Below are 13,687 nucleotides of genomic sequence, written 5' to 3'. Positions count from 1 at the left end.
TTTGTCATTGGGACAGAAAGTGAGGTGAAATCTTCTGAAGAGGAGTACAGACAGCAAAACAAATGTCACAGGGGTGATAACCCTTCCCTATGTTTTCCAAAAAGCTTAAAATAGATTTTTTGGCTGGAGCTAAACACGTTAAAAATGTACCAGTTCAAAATTACAAACAGATTCTGCTTAACAAGAAACCTACAGTCCCTGTCTTGTTTGCACCCCCTGTATACTGCTGTTCAGAGTATATAGGGCCTGGTGGCCACACACCTTTCCTTTTTTTTAATTTGGGTGCGGGGTTCCCCTTAATATCCATACAAGACCCAAAGGGCCTGGTAATGGACTGGGGGGTACCCATGCAGTTTGTCTCACTGATTTTCATCCATATTGCCAGGACTCGTCATTACATTAAAGCTGCAAGCAGTTTTAGATGACTTTTATTCCTTTAAAAATGTCATTTTGTGCAGGGACTGTTCTAATAACGGGAAACACGCGCCACTTTACAGGCATACTATAGACACCCCCCAGGTACGATATTTAAAGGAATATTTCACTTTTTTTTTTTACTTTAAGCACCATTAAAATCACTGCTCCCGAAAAAACGGCCGTTTTTTTTAAACTTTTTTTTGGATCGATATATGTCCCCTGGGGCAGGACCCGGGTCCCCAAACCCTTTTTAGGACAATACCATGCAAATTAGCCTTTAAAATTAGCACTTTTGATTTCGAACGTTCGAGTCCCATAGATGTCAATGGGGTTCTAACGTTCGTGCGAATTTTCGGTCCTTTCGCAGGTTCTGGTGCGAACTGAATCGGGGGGTGTTCGGCTCATCCCTAGTCAGGAGTCATCAGGAGCCGGGGGGGGGGGGATTATTAATCTTTCCTCTTAGTGAAGTATGTGATAGGATAAAGAATGCAGGGTACCCAAATGGATTTATAGTTGTTAACCCTGATGGAATATTTATTTTATCAATTATAAATTGATCCCCTAACGTAATGAAGGTGCATGTGGAAAACATAAATTTTACTTTATTACAATTCTATAGTATATTTTTTATAATGTTCTATTGTATAATATTCTATATCATTATATAATTTACTAAATTAATGATAATTAACAACTTACTTTTGCACTGTCCTCTAGAAATGTCTAACCATGAACCTTCAATGCAGGCCATTCTAATAGGTCCATCTCGGATATATCCATTGACACAGGTAAATGTTGCTACAGTTCCTGGTGAAAATGTTTCAGCATTCCAGTTACCTTGTAGTATGGCTCCTTCCTTTTCACCTGGTGTTCCACAACGTTCTTTATAAAGAGAAAAAAAATGGATTAAACTCTTAATTACCTCATTCATTTTAAGGTAACAAGAAAGTTACAAATGCTGCAAGTACTGACCCTTAACTTATCTTTCATCCTTTCTTTTTCTTTTGGTATATTAGATTTTCTTTTTAATAACTATGTTCTTTACATTGCAGCTCATTTGGAAAGAGATCTTGGATAAATTCTGCACCTTGTCCCCAACCTTTTGATTGCATATTATAATATGCTAGTGTTTCCTGATCATTGATTTGATTCCCTCTGATATTGGTATGGCACCCTCCTAGTTTAGAGTAGTCCTCAGGTTGTTTCAGTGGATATCCCATGTTCCCTATCCCCATCCAAGTCCCCATTCCAATAAATACCCTAAAAAACCCTTACACACGATCAGACTTCTCATCGGAAAAAGAGATGACAGCTTTTCAGACGGGATTCCACTCAAGTTTGCCTTGCATACACACGGTCACGCAAAAGTTCGCTGAACTTACAACCGTCAAGAACGCAGTGATGTACAACACTACGACGAGCCGAGAAATGCCATGCCAGACATGACATGCCATGGGTGCGGAGCGGCCCGAGGAGAAGAAGATAGAAGACGCAGCGGAGGAGATGCTGGACGAGAACGCCGGAGGAAGAACCAGAAGAACCAGAAGAACCAGAAGATGAAGGAAGATAGAAGAAAGAAGAAGCATTTAAATAAAGGAATTGTCAAAAACTGTCTCTTGTCATTTTTAACATTTTTGACAGTTTTTTAGTGAAATGGTAGGGGTAAGTACCCCCTTACCATTTCACACGGGGGGGTCGGGATCTGGGGGTCCCCTTGTTAAAGGGGGCTTCCAGATTCCGATAAGCCCCCCGCCCGCAGACCCCCACAACCACCGGCCAGGGTTGTGGGGATGAGGCCCTTGTCCTCATCAACATGGGGACAAAGTGTTTTGGGGGGCTACCCCAAAGCACCCTCCCAATGTTGAGGGCATGTGGCCTGGTATGGTTCAGGAGGGGGGGGCCGCACTCTCGTCCCCCCCTCTTTTCCTGCGGCCTGCCAGGTTGCGTGCTCAGATAAGGGTCTGGTATGGATCTTTGGGGGGACCCCACACCGTTTTTTTTTTTTTTTTGCGTGGGGTTCCCCTTAAAATCCATACCAGACCTGAAGGGCCTGGTATGGAATTTAGGGGGAACCCCACGTCTTTTTTTTTTTTTTTTTTTTTTAATTTTGGCCGGGGTTCCCCTTAAAATCCATACCAGACCTGAAGGGCCTGGTATGGAATTTAGGGGGACTCCCACGTCTTTTTTTTTTTAATTTTGGTTCGGGGTTCCCCTTTGGGGAATTCCCATGCCGTTTTTATCAATGAACTTCTATGTGTATTGTTGGCAATGCAATAGCCGCGGGTAGTTTTAAATGGGTTTTTTCCTTCAAAATGTCATTTTGCTGTCAGACTGTTCTAAACACAGGAAACATGCGCCCCTTTACAGGCATACTATAGACACCCCCCAGGTACGAAATTTAAAGGGATATTACACTTTTATTGTTTGACTTTAAGCATTATTAAAATCACTGCTCCTGAAAAAACAGCCGTTTTTAAAACTTTTTTTTTGCATTGATCCATGTCCCCTGGGGCAGGACCCAGGTCCCCAAACACTTTTTATGACAATAACTTGCTTATTAGCCTTTAAAATTAGCACTTTTGATTATTCATGTTCGTGTCCCATAGACTTTAACGGTGTTCGCGTGTTTGAACGAACTTTTTTCCTGTTCGCATGTTCTGGTGCGAACCGAACAGGGGGGTGTTCGGCTCATCCCTACTCCTGACTCGACATGAGGCTTAAATTTTGAAGCGCCCCGATGCTAACAGTGTGAACAGCACTATGTGCTGTCTATTGTATCTTGTGCATAGGCATTTTAGGGGCCTCTCAAACGCCTCCTGTTAATGCCAGTGTGAATTCAGCCTTAGACTTTTTCTCTGAGCCAATGTAAGAGTGAAGAAAATTCTGTGTTCCTAACTGTGTGTTACAAGGAGGGAAAAGGGACCAAATTCACTAGCAGCTTTTTAAGGGGTGCGCTACACTGGGGAATGGTTAAAAACTATTAGATCTTTCCTATGAAGCGTGATGACGTAGCGATACGAAACGTACGTCGAGGCGCCTTCGGTTAACGTCATTTCCGAGTCCCAGCTTCCGGTTCTATCTCCAGCGGTGGTGGAATGCACGCCGAATCCAGCATGAGCAGGGCTCAGCACGGCTCCATCTAACCACATTTGCAATATCATCTAGTGCCGGGACACAGGCACCTAGCAATGTAAGCAGGCATTTTGTTTTTACCATTTGTTTTAATAAACCAAGCAATTTTACACTATTTGGGTCCACTTCGTCTTTTTCTCAACTCATGTCACCCGCTGTGGGGGAGAGAAGAACATAGTGTTGGGCTCAGGGGCGGATCCAGGGGGGGGGCAACGGGACAATTGCCCCCTCCGAGAATGTGGGTCAGTAAATGTGCTGGCAGGCGTCTCTGTGGGTAAGAGAGCCGGCGGGCGGCTCCGCGGCTGAAAGACAGCGGTGGGGAGAGACAGCGGGTCTCGCGCGGCTCCGGTGGGGACTGGGGAGAGACAGCAGGCGGCTCCGGTGGGGACTGGAGAGATACAGCGGGCTACACTGTTGGTGAGCAGCTGTGCGGCTCGGTGACAGGCAGCGTGAGCGGCTGCTGGCCAATCAGGGAGCCGGCGGGCAGAGGAGCAGAGAGATAACATCATCTCTCACCGCCCAACGCCCGCCCTGCATCCCTGCAGTTCCGACCTCACTGTGTGTGCAGTGTGCAGGCAGCCGCGGCAGCAGAGAGATTACATCATCTCTCTGCTGCTTTACTGGGACACAGCAAGAGATGATTATAGCAGGCAAGTAACAATCCGCAACGTGTGGCATGGGACGTGGCAAGTAACAATCCGCAACGTGTGGCATGGGACGTGGCAAGTAACAATCCGCAACGTGTGGCATGGGACGTGGCAAGTAACAATCCGCAACGTGTGGCATGGGACGTGGCAAGTGACAATCCGCAATGTGTGGCAAGTAACAATCCGCAACATGTGGCATGGGACGTGGCAAGTGACAATCTGCAACGTGTGGCATGGGACGTGGCAAGTGACAATCCGCAACGTATGGCATGGGACGTGGCAAGTGACAATCCGCAACGTATGGCATGGGACGTGGCAAGTAACAATCCGCAACGTGTGGTAAGTGACAATCTGCAACGTGTGGCATGGGACGTGGCAAGTGACAATCTGCATCTAGTGACAGGCGACATAGCAAGTGGCAATCCGCAATGTGTGGCAGGTGACAGTGGCAAGTGACATGCTCGGGGCTCCCACTGATTCTGCATTATGGTGAGTTGAACTATTTCTTTTTTTATAACAATGTAATAATAGTAATAATGCGCTTCAATCATCCTGACACCATAACAACCATGGTGCCGTGATGATTGAAGCGCTAACACCAACCATTTCCCCATTAAATTTACCTGAAAAAAAAAGTATTTTCTGGCAGTGCCCCTCCCGAGACTAGGCTCTGGATCCGCCCCTGGTTGGGCTGTCTGCGATACCACACCAAGCTGCAAGGTAGCAGCACAAGCAAATTCTGACCTTCTTTTTGGGTAAAGAGGTCATGGCTGTTTGGTGAGCAGATATTTTAGAAGAGCACTTTGGGTGTTGGATGTTTGTAAGCATTGGAGGATATCTACACATATTGATTTACCAACCACGTTTTTATTTTTTGAACAATCACAGATGAATATGGACTTTTTTTTATTTATAATACTCAGAGTTATACATATTTAAATTTCTGTATATTTAAGGTGATATATATTTCGGCAAAATTCACAAACTGATATATGTAGGAATATTTCTAATTCGTAGTCACAGCGCCCCCTATTATCACTTCACATTTACTGCACAGAAGGTCTCCTACAAGCTATTTGGGGAGCAACTTTTTTTTTTTAACTTTATTTCTTTATTCACAAATTTCGTAAATTTTACACTAAGTATCAAAACAGGCATTTCCTCCAGCGCCCAACTTCCCTCCCCCATACTTTCCACCCCCCTTAAAAGCAATAAGTGTAATATCAACTATACACATGTTGACTATTGCCTTGTGGGGAGGTCGTCCTACAGGAGGACCTGTCTAGAAGTCAATTTGACTCTAAATTCACAACCAATTCGCTACATCATCTCAACTTCATCCATTCCTCTCATTCACTCATCTTGCGGTCTCTCAAGGTCTATTTTCTTTTAAGTCATTACCCGACCTTTTGTTTTTTTTTCCAGACTAGTAGACATTACACAATAAAGTCTCTTGCTTCCCACCAGAGTTTCCAAATCAAGTCATATTTCTTTAACGCCCCTGGTTTTGTATATATTGATTTCTCCTTAAGAATTACCCCATTCATGCTATTCAGCCATTCCCCACTGAACGGAGGCGACGCCGACTGCCATCTCCGGGCAATCAGGTTCCTTGCTTGGAAAAAGCATCTCATGACAGCTACCTGGGTGTTTCCTGGATTTCCCACTCCCTCCACTAGTCCCAGTAGGCAACGTTTTACCTCCAGCTCAATGGAGGATCCAAACGTCTCCCGTTGTGGCTATAAAAAGCCCAAAAGCCACATCGCTGTATATTAAGGATATGAGTAACACGGCATGCCGTGACAATGTGCAGTGGATTGCTGTCTCCCAGGGGCACGCTGTGTTACTCATATTCTTAATATGCAGCGATCTGGTTTTGGGCTTTTTATAGCCACCGGCATTGCTGAGACTAAATCCAGGATTCAATGCGGTGTATCCGTTGATGGCCCTTCCTTGTTTGATGGCCGCTCCTGTAATCAGGAATACTCTCTACATGCCCCTGTGTATATATTCAGCTATACTCCATATGCTTTCTAACTTCTGATTGAAATCTCTCTCTCTCCTACCGTGATGTACATGATTTTGCATTTCAAAATAAGATAGAGAGACATATTCTCTTCTCTGTCTCGTCTGTGAACCTTGGCCGTGTCCTGAGGAAGCCTAACGGCGAAACACGTAGACATACAAGGGCTCACTGTACAATAATCATAGATGCATATATGTTACTATTGTCATTCCTTTACATTATTCTTTTATATATTTGTAATTCTCAATAAATTTATATTTTTATACTGCTATATCTTCTCCATTGTTTCTCAGCCTAAAAAGTCCACCTCCCTGGTAATACTCAGTATTACCCTTCATGTATTCTCTATGATTTATTGTTCTTGTACTAGTTTTTCTTCCAGGTATAAAACCCGTTTGGTTGGGGTGGATGAGTTTCGCTATGACTGTGTTCAACCTAACCGCCAAGACCTTTGCAAGGATTTTCATATCTGTATTCAGCAGAGCAATGGGCCTATATGAGGCAACATCAAGAGGGTCTTTGCCCTCCTTATGTATGGTAATTATAGTGAAATCCATCATTGATGGGGGGGAGCACTCCTGTTAGCAGCGAGCTATTCAATACCCTCAGAAGCTCAGGAAACAATACCTTCCCACAATGCTGATAAATCTCGGCTAGGAGGCCGTCTGGGCCCGGGGATTTCTGCCTTGCCATCTCATTAGTGATCTGCTGCATCTCCTCTAGTGTTATGGGACGGTCCAACTCTACTCTATCCTTCTCGGTAAGAAAGGGGAGATTCAGGTCCCTAAAAAAACCTGTCCATTCCCTCCCTCATCTCATTCTGGTGAGAACTTTACAGGTCCTCGTAACATTCTTTAAATTTACCCACTATTTCTGGAGTATATGAAGTTGCTCTTTCATCCTCTGTAGTAATCGTAGGTACCACAGAAGTGGGGGAGTTTGCCCTGACCAGTTGCGCCAGCATACGGCCCACACTTTCCCCCTCCCCGAAAGCAGCTCATCTCTGAAAAAGATATTTGTTTTCTGTCTTCTGGAGGGTTACTAGACGGTAGTTGTGTTGCTCTTCTGTCCAATTCCCGAGTGTGTCGGGTTATAAATATATTGTTCTTCCGCTATTGTTACCCTCTGCCCAATCAGACTCTCCCAATCCTTCGTCTGTTTTTTAATTTTTGAAATCTGTTGTATCATTATACCACGCAAAAAAGCCTTCAAAGTGTCCCAAACTATTCCTTCGGGGGCAGTGCCCCGGTTCGAGTCAATAAACTCTCCCAGGGACACCAATATCTCATTCGGGTCCCCCATCAGTTCAATCCAAAAGGGGCTTAACCTCCACCCCCCTGGAAGATTACGTTCGCTCAACTCTAATGACACTGTCACCGGAGAATGGTCCAACAGGCCTCTTGGTTTATAATTCACATTTTTTATCAGGGGTATCATCTCATTCCCCAAGACCAAATCAATCCTGGAAAGAGTTGAGTGTGTCCTAGAAAAACATGAATACTCACGGGTCTCCGGATAACGTGTTCTCCAGATGTCTCTCAATCCGGTTTCTTTCAAAAAAAATTAGAAAGCAGGGCATCCCCTGTATTACCCGTATATGTCCCTGGGGGAACCTGTCTAATTTCCGGTCCATTACCATGTTGAAATCCCCTGTTACTATTACCGTCACCCCTGGCTTATCCAGGAGAAACTCGGTCAGCCCACAAAGGATCGAAACGTCAAAAGGGGGAGGAATGTATACATTCACCACTACGCAAGATCCATTTTCGATCTTGCCGTACAGGGAAAACGTATCGGCCTAATTCGTCTATCTTAGACTGTATACAAGAGAATGCCACCCCAGATCTAATAAAGATGCTCACTCCTCTGCAATAAGAGGAGTGAACTGAGTGGAATTGTGTACAGTAGCCCCGCCACCTCAGTTGAGGAATAGAAGATTTAGTAAGGTGTGTCTCCTGTAGGCAAAGGATAGCTGCCTCATATGTTTTTACAATCAGATGGACTGCTGCTTTTTTCTCTGGATCTCCCATCCCCCGGACATTCCAAGAACACAAAATTAATTTTTTAAACTGAGTGCTTTTAACCATCAAAGTATAGTTTTGTGTAAATCAAATAACCAGTGCCTTTTTCCATTAAAGTGACTTTCTTGACTTTTTCATAGTTTTCTGGTGTCAGTTTTGTGACCCTATCTTGCTTAACCTCATAGCTATAATTGCTTTCAGACAATCTTGTCTAGTCCAGGCCAGTAAATAGATAAAAAAGTCAATTGAGACAAAGGGGGAGAAAGGAAGAAAGGCTTTCACCTTTATCCAGCGTCCACACGTTCGTCCTTGGAGTCGGGTTTCACCGCATCAAGACTTTCCACCAGACACGCATGCCGCTGCTGCTGGAGCTGTTTTGTCTCATCACAGACTGCTGACAAGCAAGGGGGGGGCGTGCGCCTCTCACACCACCACTATGGGTCCACCAGCACAGCCTGCACAAGCGCCTAAGTTGAATGGGAGAGCGGAGCAATTAGGGGCCATTCAGCCCAGTCCGGTGGCTCTCACCCATCTCCAGCCAGCCTGCATGTCCTCACTCAGCGTCCCAGCTGTTCAGAGAGGAGGGTGCGGAGAGAAGCTTAATTACAATTATCATTAGGTATTGGCGCAAGGTTTTTTTCCACTCACAAATACTGTGCGGTGTCAGAGAGTCGTTCTAATAACAAACCTGGCAAAGTCATTTAATTACCCTTTTTGCTGTCAGTGCCATTTTTGGGGGGTTTTTTGCACACGTTTATAAAATCATTTTATGCCTGAAGAGTAGAGATGAGCCGAACACCCCCCGGCTCAGTTCGCACCAGAACTTGCGAACGGACTGAAACTTCGCACGAACGTTAGAACCCCATTGAAGTCTATGAGACTCGAACGTTCCCAGTCGGGAAGGGGTTAATGATGCTTAAAGTGAAAAAAAAAAGTGAAATATTCCTTTAAATATCGTACCTGGGATGTGTCTATAGTATGCCTGCAAAGTGACGCGTGTTTCCCGTGCTTAGAACAGTCCGAGAGCAAAATTACATTTTTAAAGGAATAAAAGTAATTTAAAACTGCTTACGGCTTTAATGTCGGGTCCCGGTAATATGGATGAAAATCAGTGAGACAAACGGCATGGGTACCCCCCATCCCCCAGTCCATTACCAGGCCCTTTGGGTCTTGTATGGATATTAAGGGGAACCCCGCACCCACATAAAAACAAAGAAAGGTGTGGGGCCCCCAGGCCCTAGAAACTCTGAACGGCAGTATACAGGCGGTGCAAACAGGGACTGTAGGTTTGTTGTTAAGTAGAATCTGTTTGTAATTTTGAACTGGTACATTTTTAAAGTGTTTAGCTCCAGCCAAAAAAATCTATTTTAAGCTTTTTGGAAAACATAGGGAAAGGTTATCACCCCTGTGACATTTGTTTTGCTGTCTGTGCTCCTCTTCAGAAGATTTCACCTCACTTTCTGTCTCAATGACAAATGTTTTTTGAAAATTTGGGGTTTTTAGTGAAACAAGGATTGGTGATAAAGCATCAATGGAAAGGAGAAATGTTTTTCCCATGTTAACTCTTACAGGAGAGAATTTCCCTTCCTAGGGGTAGATTTCATCTCACTTCCTGTTGTCTCCTTCCGTTTGCAAGTAGGAGTCGTTTGTAAGTTGTGATAAGGTTAGGGATGAGTTAGATGTGAGCTTGGGGGTCTGACGCTTATGCTTAACCTCACATCTAACTCATAAACCATAGACTGGTTGAAAGTATAAGCCCTGTCTGCTCCATAAAGCAGGGATAAGAGTGTATGAGAGGGATCCCAGATACGGGGGGGGAATAAGGTCTCCATAAAGTCCGGAGATCTAGTCGGATACCTGGTCACTTCAAGGAATGCTTGTATATGTTGTAGTCGTCAGTCTGGTCATAATATTTGTCAGTTGACTAGCATATAAAGTAATTCGGTTTCAAGAATCTCATTCAGGAGAGGTTTTTAGTATTCTGGCATCCTAGGAGGAAAAGGCAACGAGGAACTAGTGTAACTTGGTTAAGTGTTTTATATTGTACACTAAGTGTCCCAAAACGCTACCTAGGCAGGACTGTCAGAATGGGCCAGAGGAACACAAAACCCCGTCAGGGAATTGTGGCACACTACACAGTGCCACAGATAATTAAAAACATCTGTGGGGAAGATGAAGCGCGGGACTTAAAGGCTGTCCTTTGTAAATTTAAGGTGAAAGGAGCAGCGGGTTTAGACCCAGATGTATGGAGTGAGATAAAAAGGGACAGACAAGGAGAGGTGTTAGAGAAGCAATGGATGCGTCAGGTTCAATGCTTAATTAAGGTTTCAAATAGAGCAAAAGAAGAGGGGTGGAAATATAATCCAGATTGTGATGGTTGGGATATGAAAGATAGAAGAACAAAAAATGTTGAAACCTTAAATAATATTACTTCAACCATCCCACCCCCATACACTGATATAGAGAAAAATTCACATAATTCAGGTTTATATCCTGTACTAGAGGGTAGAGGATGGGTTTGCCAGGTTTGTGGATCACAAAACCCTGAATGGGCACAAGAATGTGTACGTTGTGGGGCGCAAAAACCTCACCCGGAATCTGTAGCCCCAGTACACGTCACCACACGAACGGTAACATTACCAAATCTTCAACATGGGCATCCAGACCATCCAAATGCGCCAGCCGTGGTTAATCGCAACGTGGCCATACATACCTGGAAACCATGGTCGGCAGACACACTCATGGCTCTAATTCAGAACGCCCCAGATCCAGTAGCCAAGCCGGCTGCTTTAAGTAGATTTGTGACCCAGTTAATGAATACACATAGAGCGGCTTGGCAGGACGGGGAAGATTTGTGCAGACATAAAATGACTTTAACTATGTTTAATCAGTTTATGACAGAGATAGGCCCGCATAGACCTGTGGAAGTAGCAGATGCAGACGGCAATCTGGCAGACGGACATGTCAGGCATATCGGCTCAACGGAGCCTTTTCTTGTTTTGTTAAACGCTTTTTGTCAGGCAAAACAGCAAGAGAGAGGATCCACGTCACCCATGAAACAACTGCCAGGGCAGACGGTATCAGACTTTTACTTATCAATGGAAAGTATGATGGCAGACGAGGGAATGGATTTAGCACTGCCAATTACGATCCGAACCTTCAACAGACAGTTAATGGAAGGATTAATTCCACAGATAAGTGAAAGACTGAAAGCCTGCACACCAGAGTGGAGGGCAATTAGAGATAGAGGGTCGTTGCTACAAAAGGCACAAGGTATAGAATCAGACTTAGCAGAAAACAGAAGTCGAAAACATCCGGCAATCAATACGGTTGTAGATCCCCAAGAACCAAGCAGAGGTTCCTATCGCAAACCCCTTACTTGTTATTACTGTAACAAGACTGGCCACATCAGACACCACTGCAGAAAGAGAATAAGAGATGAAGGAAAGGAGGGTGTTGATTACCCAGTTAATCAGAGGAGGAACTGGCCCAGGGACAACAATAATGGTGATGTTAGGCGGCAGGGAGATGGTACACGAGCATGACTCGCTCCGGTTTTAGAAAGATCCAAAACTAAGATGCTTAAGACTACTATAACGGTTGGTAATAAGAAAATCTCTTGTCTAGTTTATACAGGCGCTTCACGCTCGTTACTTTCTGATTCTGAACTACTCCCTGAGAAAGAATCACCTGACACTTTATTAATAACTGGATATGATGGCATTTTAGCAGACGCCCCGCTCACAAAACCCTTAAAAGTTAAAGTAGGGAACCATATGTTCCTTTCACGTTTTCTGGTATTTAGAGGAGCCCCCACTAATTTGCTAGGAGCTGACATTTTAAAGAAAATAGGAGCTAACATTACCTATCACCCCGATGGCACTGTCACCTTAGCTATAAGGGATGATCAAGAACACATGGAGATGTGTAACCTGATACAATACCTGGAGGAGGAATCGGAACTGTTCGGTCCATCTCCTCCAGATTTGGATCAGATTTTGTCATCCCTTCGGGAAGAACTATGGGAAAAGCATCCAGCTGATGTTGGACTTTTGCCCATACCTCCGGTTACCCTACAGCTGATTCCAGGAGCAGTGCTACCCCAACAAAAACAGTATCCACTCAGTGCACCCAAAGAGGCGGCCATTAAAATGCAGGTCCAATCCTTCTTAAAAAGTGGAGTTTTAAAAGAAGTAAAATCGCCGGCAAATACTCCTTTGTTAAAAAGAAAACGATAGCCGGTAGTCCGGTTAAGTATAGGATGGTCCAAGACCTCAGAGCAATCAACAAAATACTAGCCCCGATGACACCTTTAGTACCCAATCCACTTACGTTACTGTCACAAATACCCTCAACTAGTATTTACTTTACGGTTATAGATTTAGCGAATGCTTTCTTTTCTGTCGCACTTGCTGAAGAATGCCAACTATGGTTCGCATTTTCAATAAAAAATCGACAACTAACCTGGACACGCCTACCTCAGGGTATGGCACATTCACCTACCTTGTATTCGCAAGCATTGCAGACGGTGTTGGGAGAATGGGTACCACCAGATTCCTGTGTATTGTTACAATATGTGGATGATTTATTGTTATGCTGCCCGGACAAGGAAACTTGTTTGGATACCACCCTTAATTTTTTGCGATTTCTAGCAGAAAAGGGTTGCAAGGTTAACAGGAACAAATTACAAATGTGTCATGAAAAAGTTATCTTTCTGGGACATTGTATATCACAGGGTACAAGACATCTCACTGAGGAGAGGGTTCAAGTGATAAAGGGAATGTTACCCCCACGGAATTTCAAACAATTGCGTATGTTTTTAGGTATTGTGTCATATTGTAGACAATGGATACCACATGCTAGCGCTTTGATGCAGCCATTATACGATTGTTTGAAAATTGTACCGTATGTGCTTACAGAAGTAGCTTATGAGTCGTTTATCACTTTGAAAAAGTTGTTGATTTCTGCCCCGGCCATTGGTATTCCAGATTACACTAAGAAATTCAATCTATACGTTGCTGAGATCACTGGACACGCCACAGGTGTTCTGACACAGGCACATGTAAAACAAAGACCAGTCGCTTACTTTTCAGCAGCACTAGATCCAGTGTCCAGAGGTTCACCGTCCTGTGTACGGGCGGTAGCTGCAGTGTCAATTATCATAGATAAGTCATCAGAGATTGTTCTAGACAATCCAGTTGTAGTGCATACCACACATGACATACATGCAATCTCGTCTCAGGTACAGCCCAAACACATTTCCGTGGCTAGGCAATTAAGGTTACAGTGTACTTTACTCTTACCTCCAAATGTCACTTTTCAGCGCTGTACAACCTTAAATTTGGCCACCTTTTTGCCTCTTCAGTCACCAGATTTGGCAAGGGGGAATGATAGTGCTAATAGGACTAGTGAGAAAGGAAATGAGGTACCTGACACTCTTTTGT

At 44.2% G+C, this 13,687-nt stretch overlaps 1 protein-coding gene across 4 annotated transcripts in view; it reads right to left on the bottom strand.

Moving 5' to 3' along the window:
- The window catches only part of LOC141103383 (coagulation factor XIII B chain-like), a 1,101,294-nt gene that overhangs the window by 980,167 nt on the left and 107,440 nt on the right, over positions 1-13,687 (bottom strand). For all 4 annotated transcript variants that reach the window (XM_073592898.1, XM_073592899.1, XM_073592902.1 and 1 more), the window contains exon 2: positions 1,117-1,299. In XM_073592898.1, the coding sequence (XP_073448999.1) occupies positions 1,117-1,299 (183 nt within the window). The remainder of the gene's footprint in view (positions 1-1,116; positions 1,300-13,687) is intronic.

Source organism: Aquarana catesbeiana, linkage group LG07 (assembly GCF_042186555.1).
Source record: "Aquarana catesbeiana isolate 2022-GZ linkage group LG07, ASM4218655v1, whole genome shotgun sequence".
In the NCBI taxonomy this organism is placed as follows: Eukaryota; Metazoa; Chordata; class Amphibia; order Anura; family Ranidae; genus Aquarana; species Aquarana catesbeiana.
The sequence above is the reverse complement of the archived record's forward strand: the minus strand, read 5'-3'. Positions and strand labels throughout refer to the sequence as shown.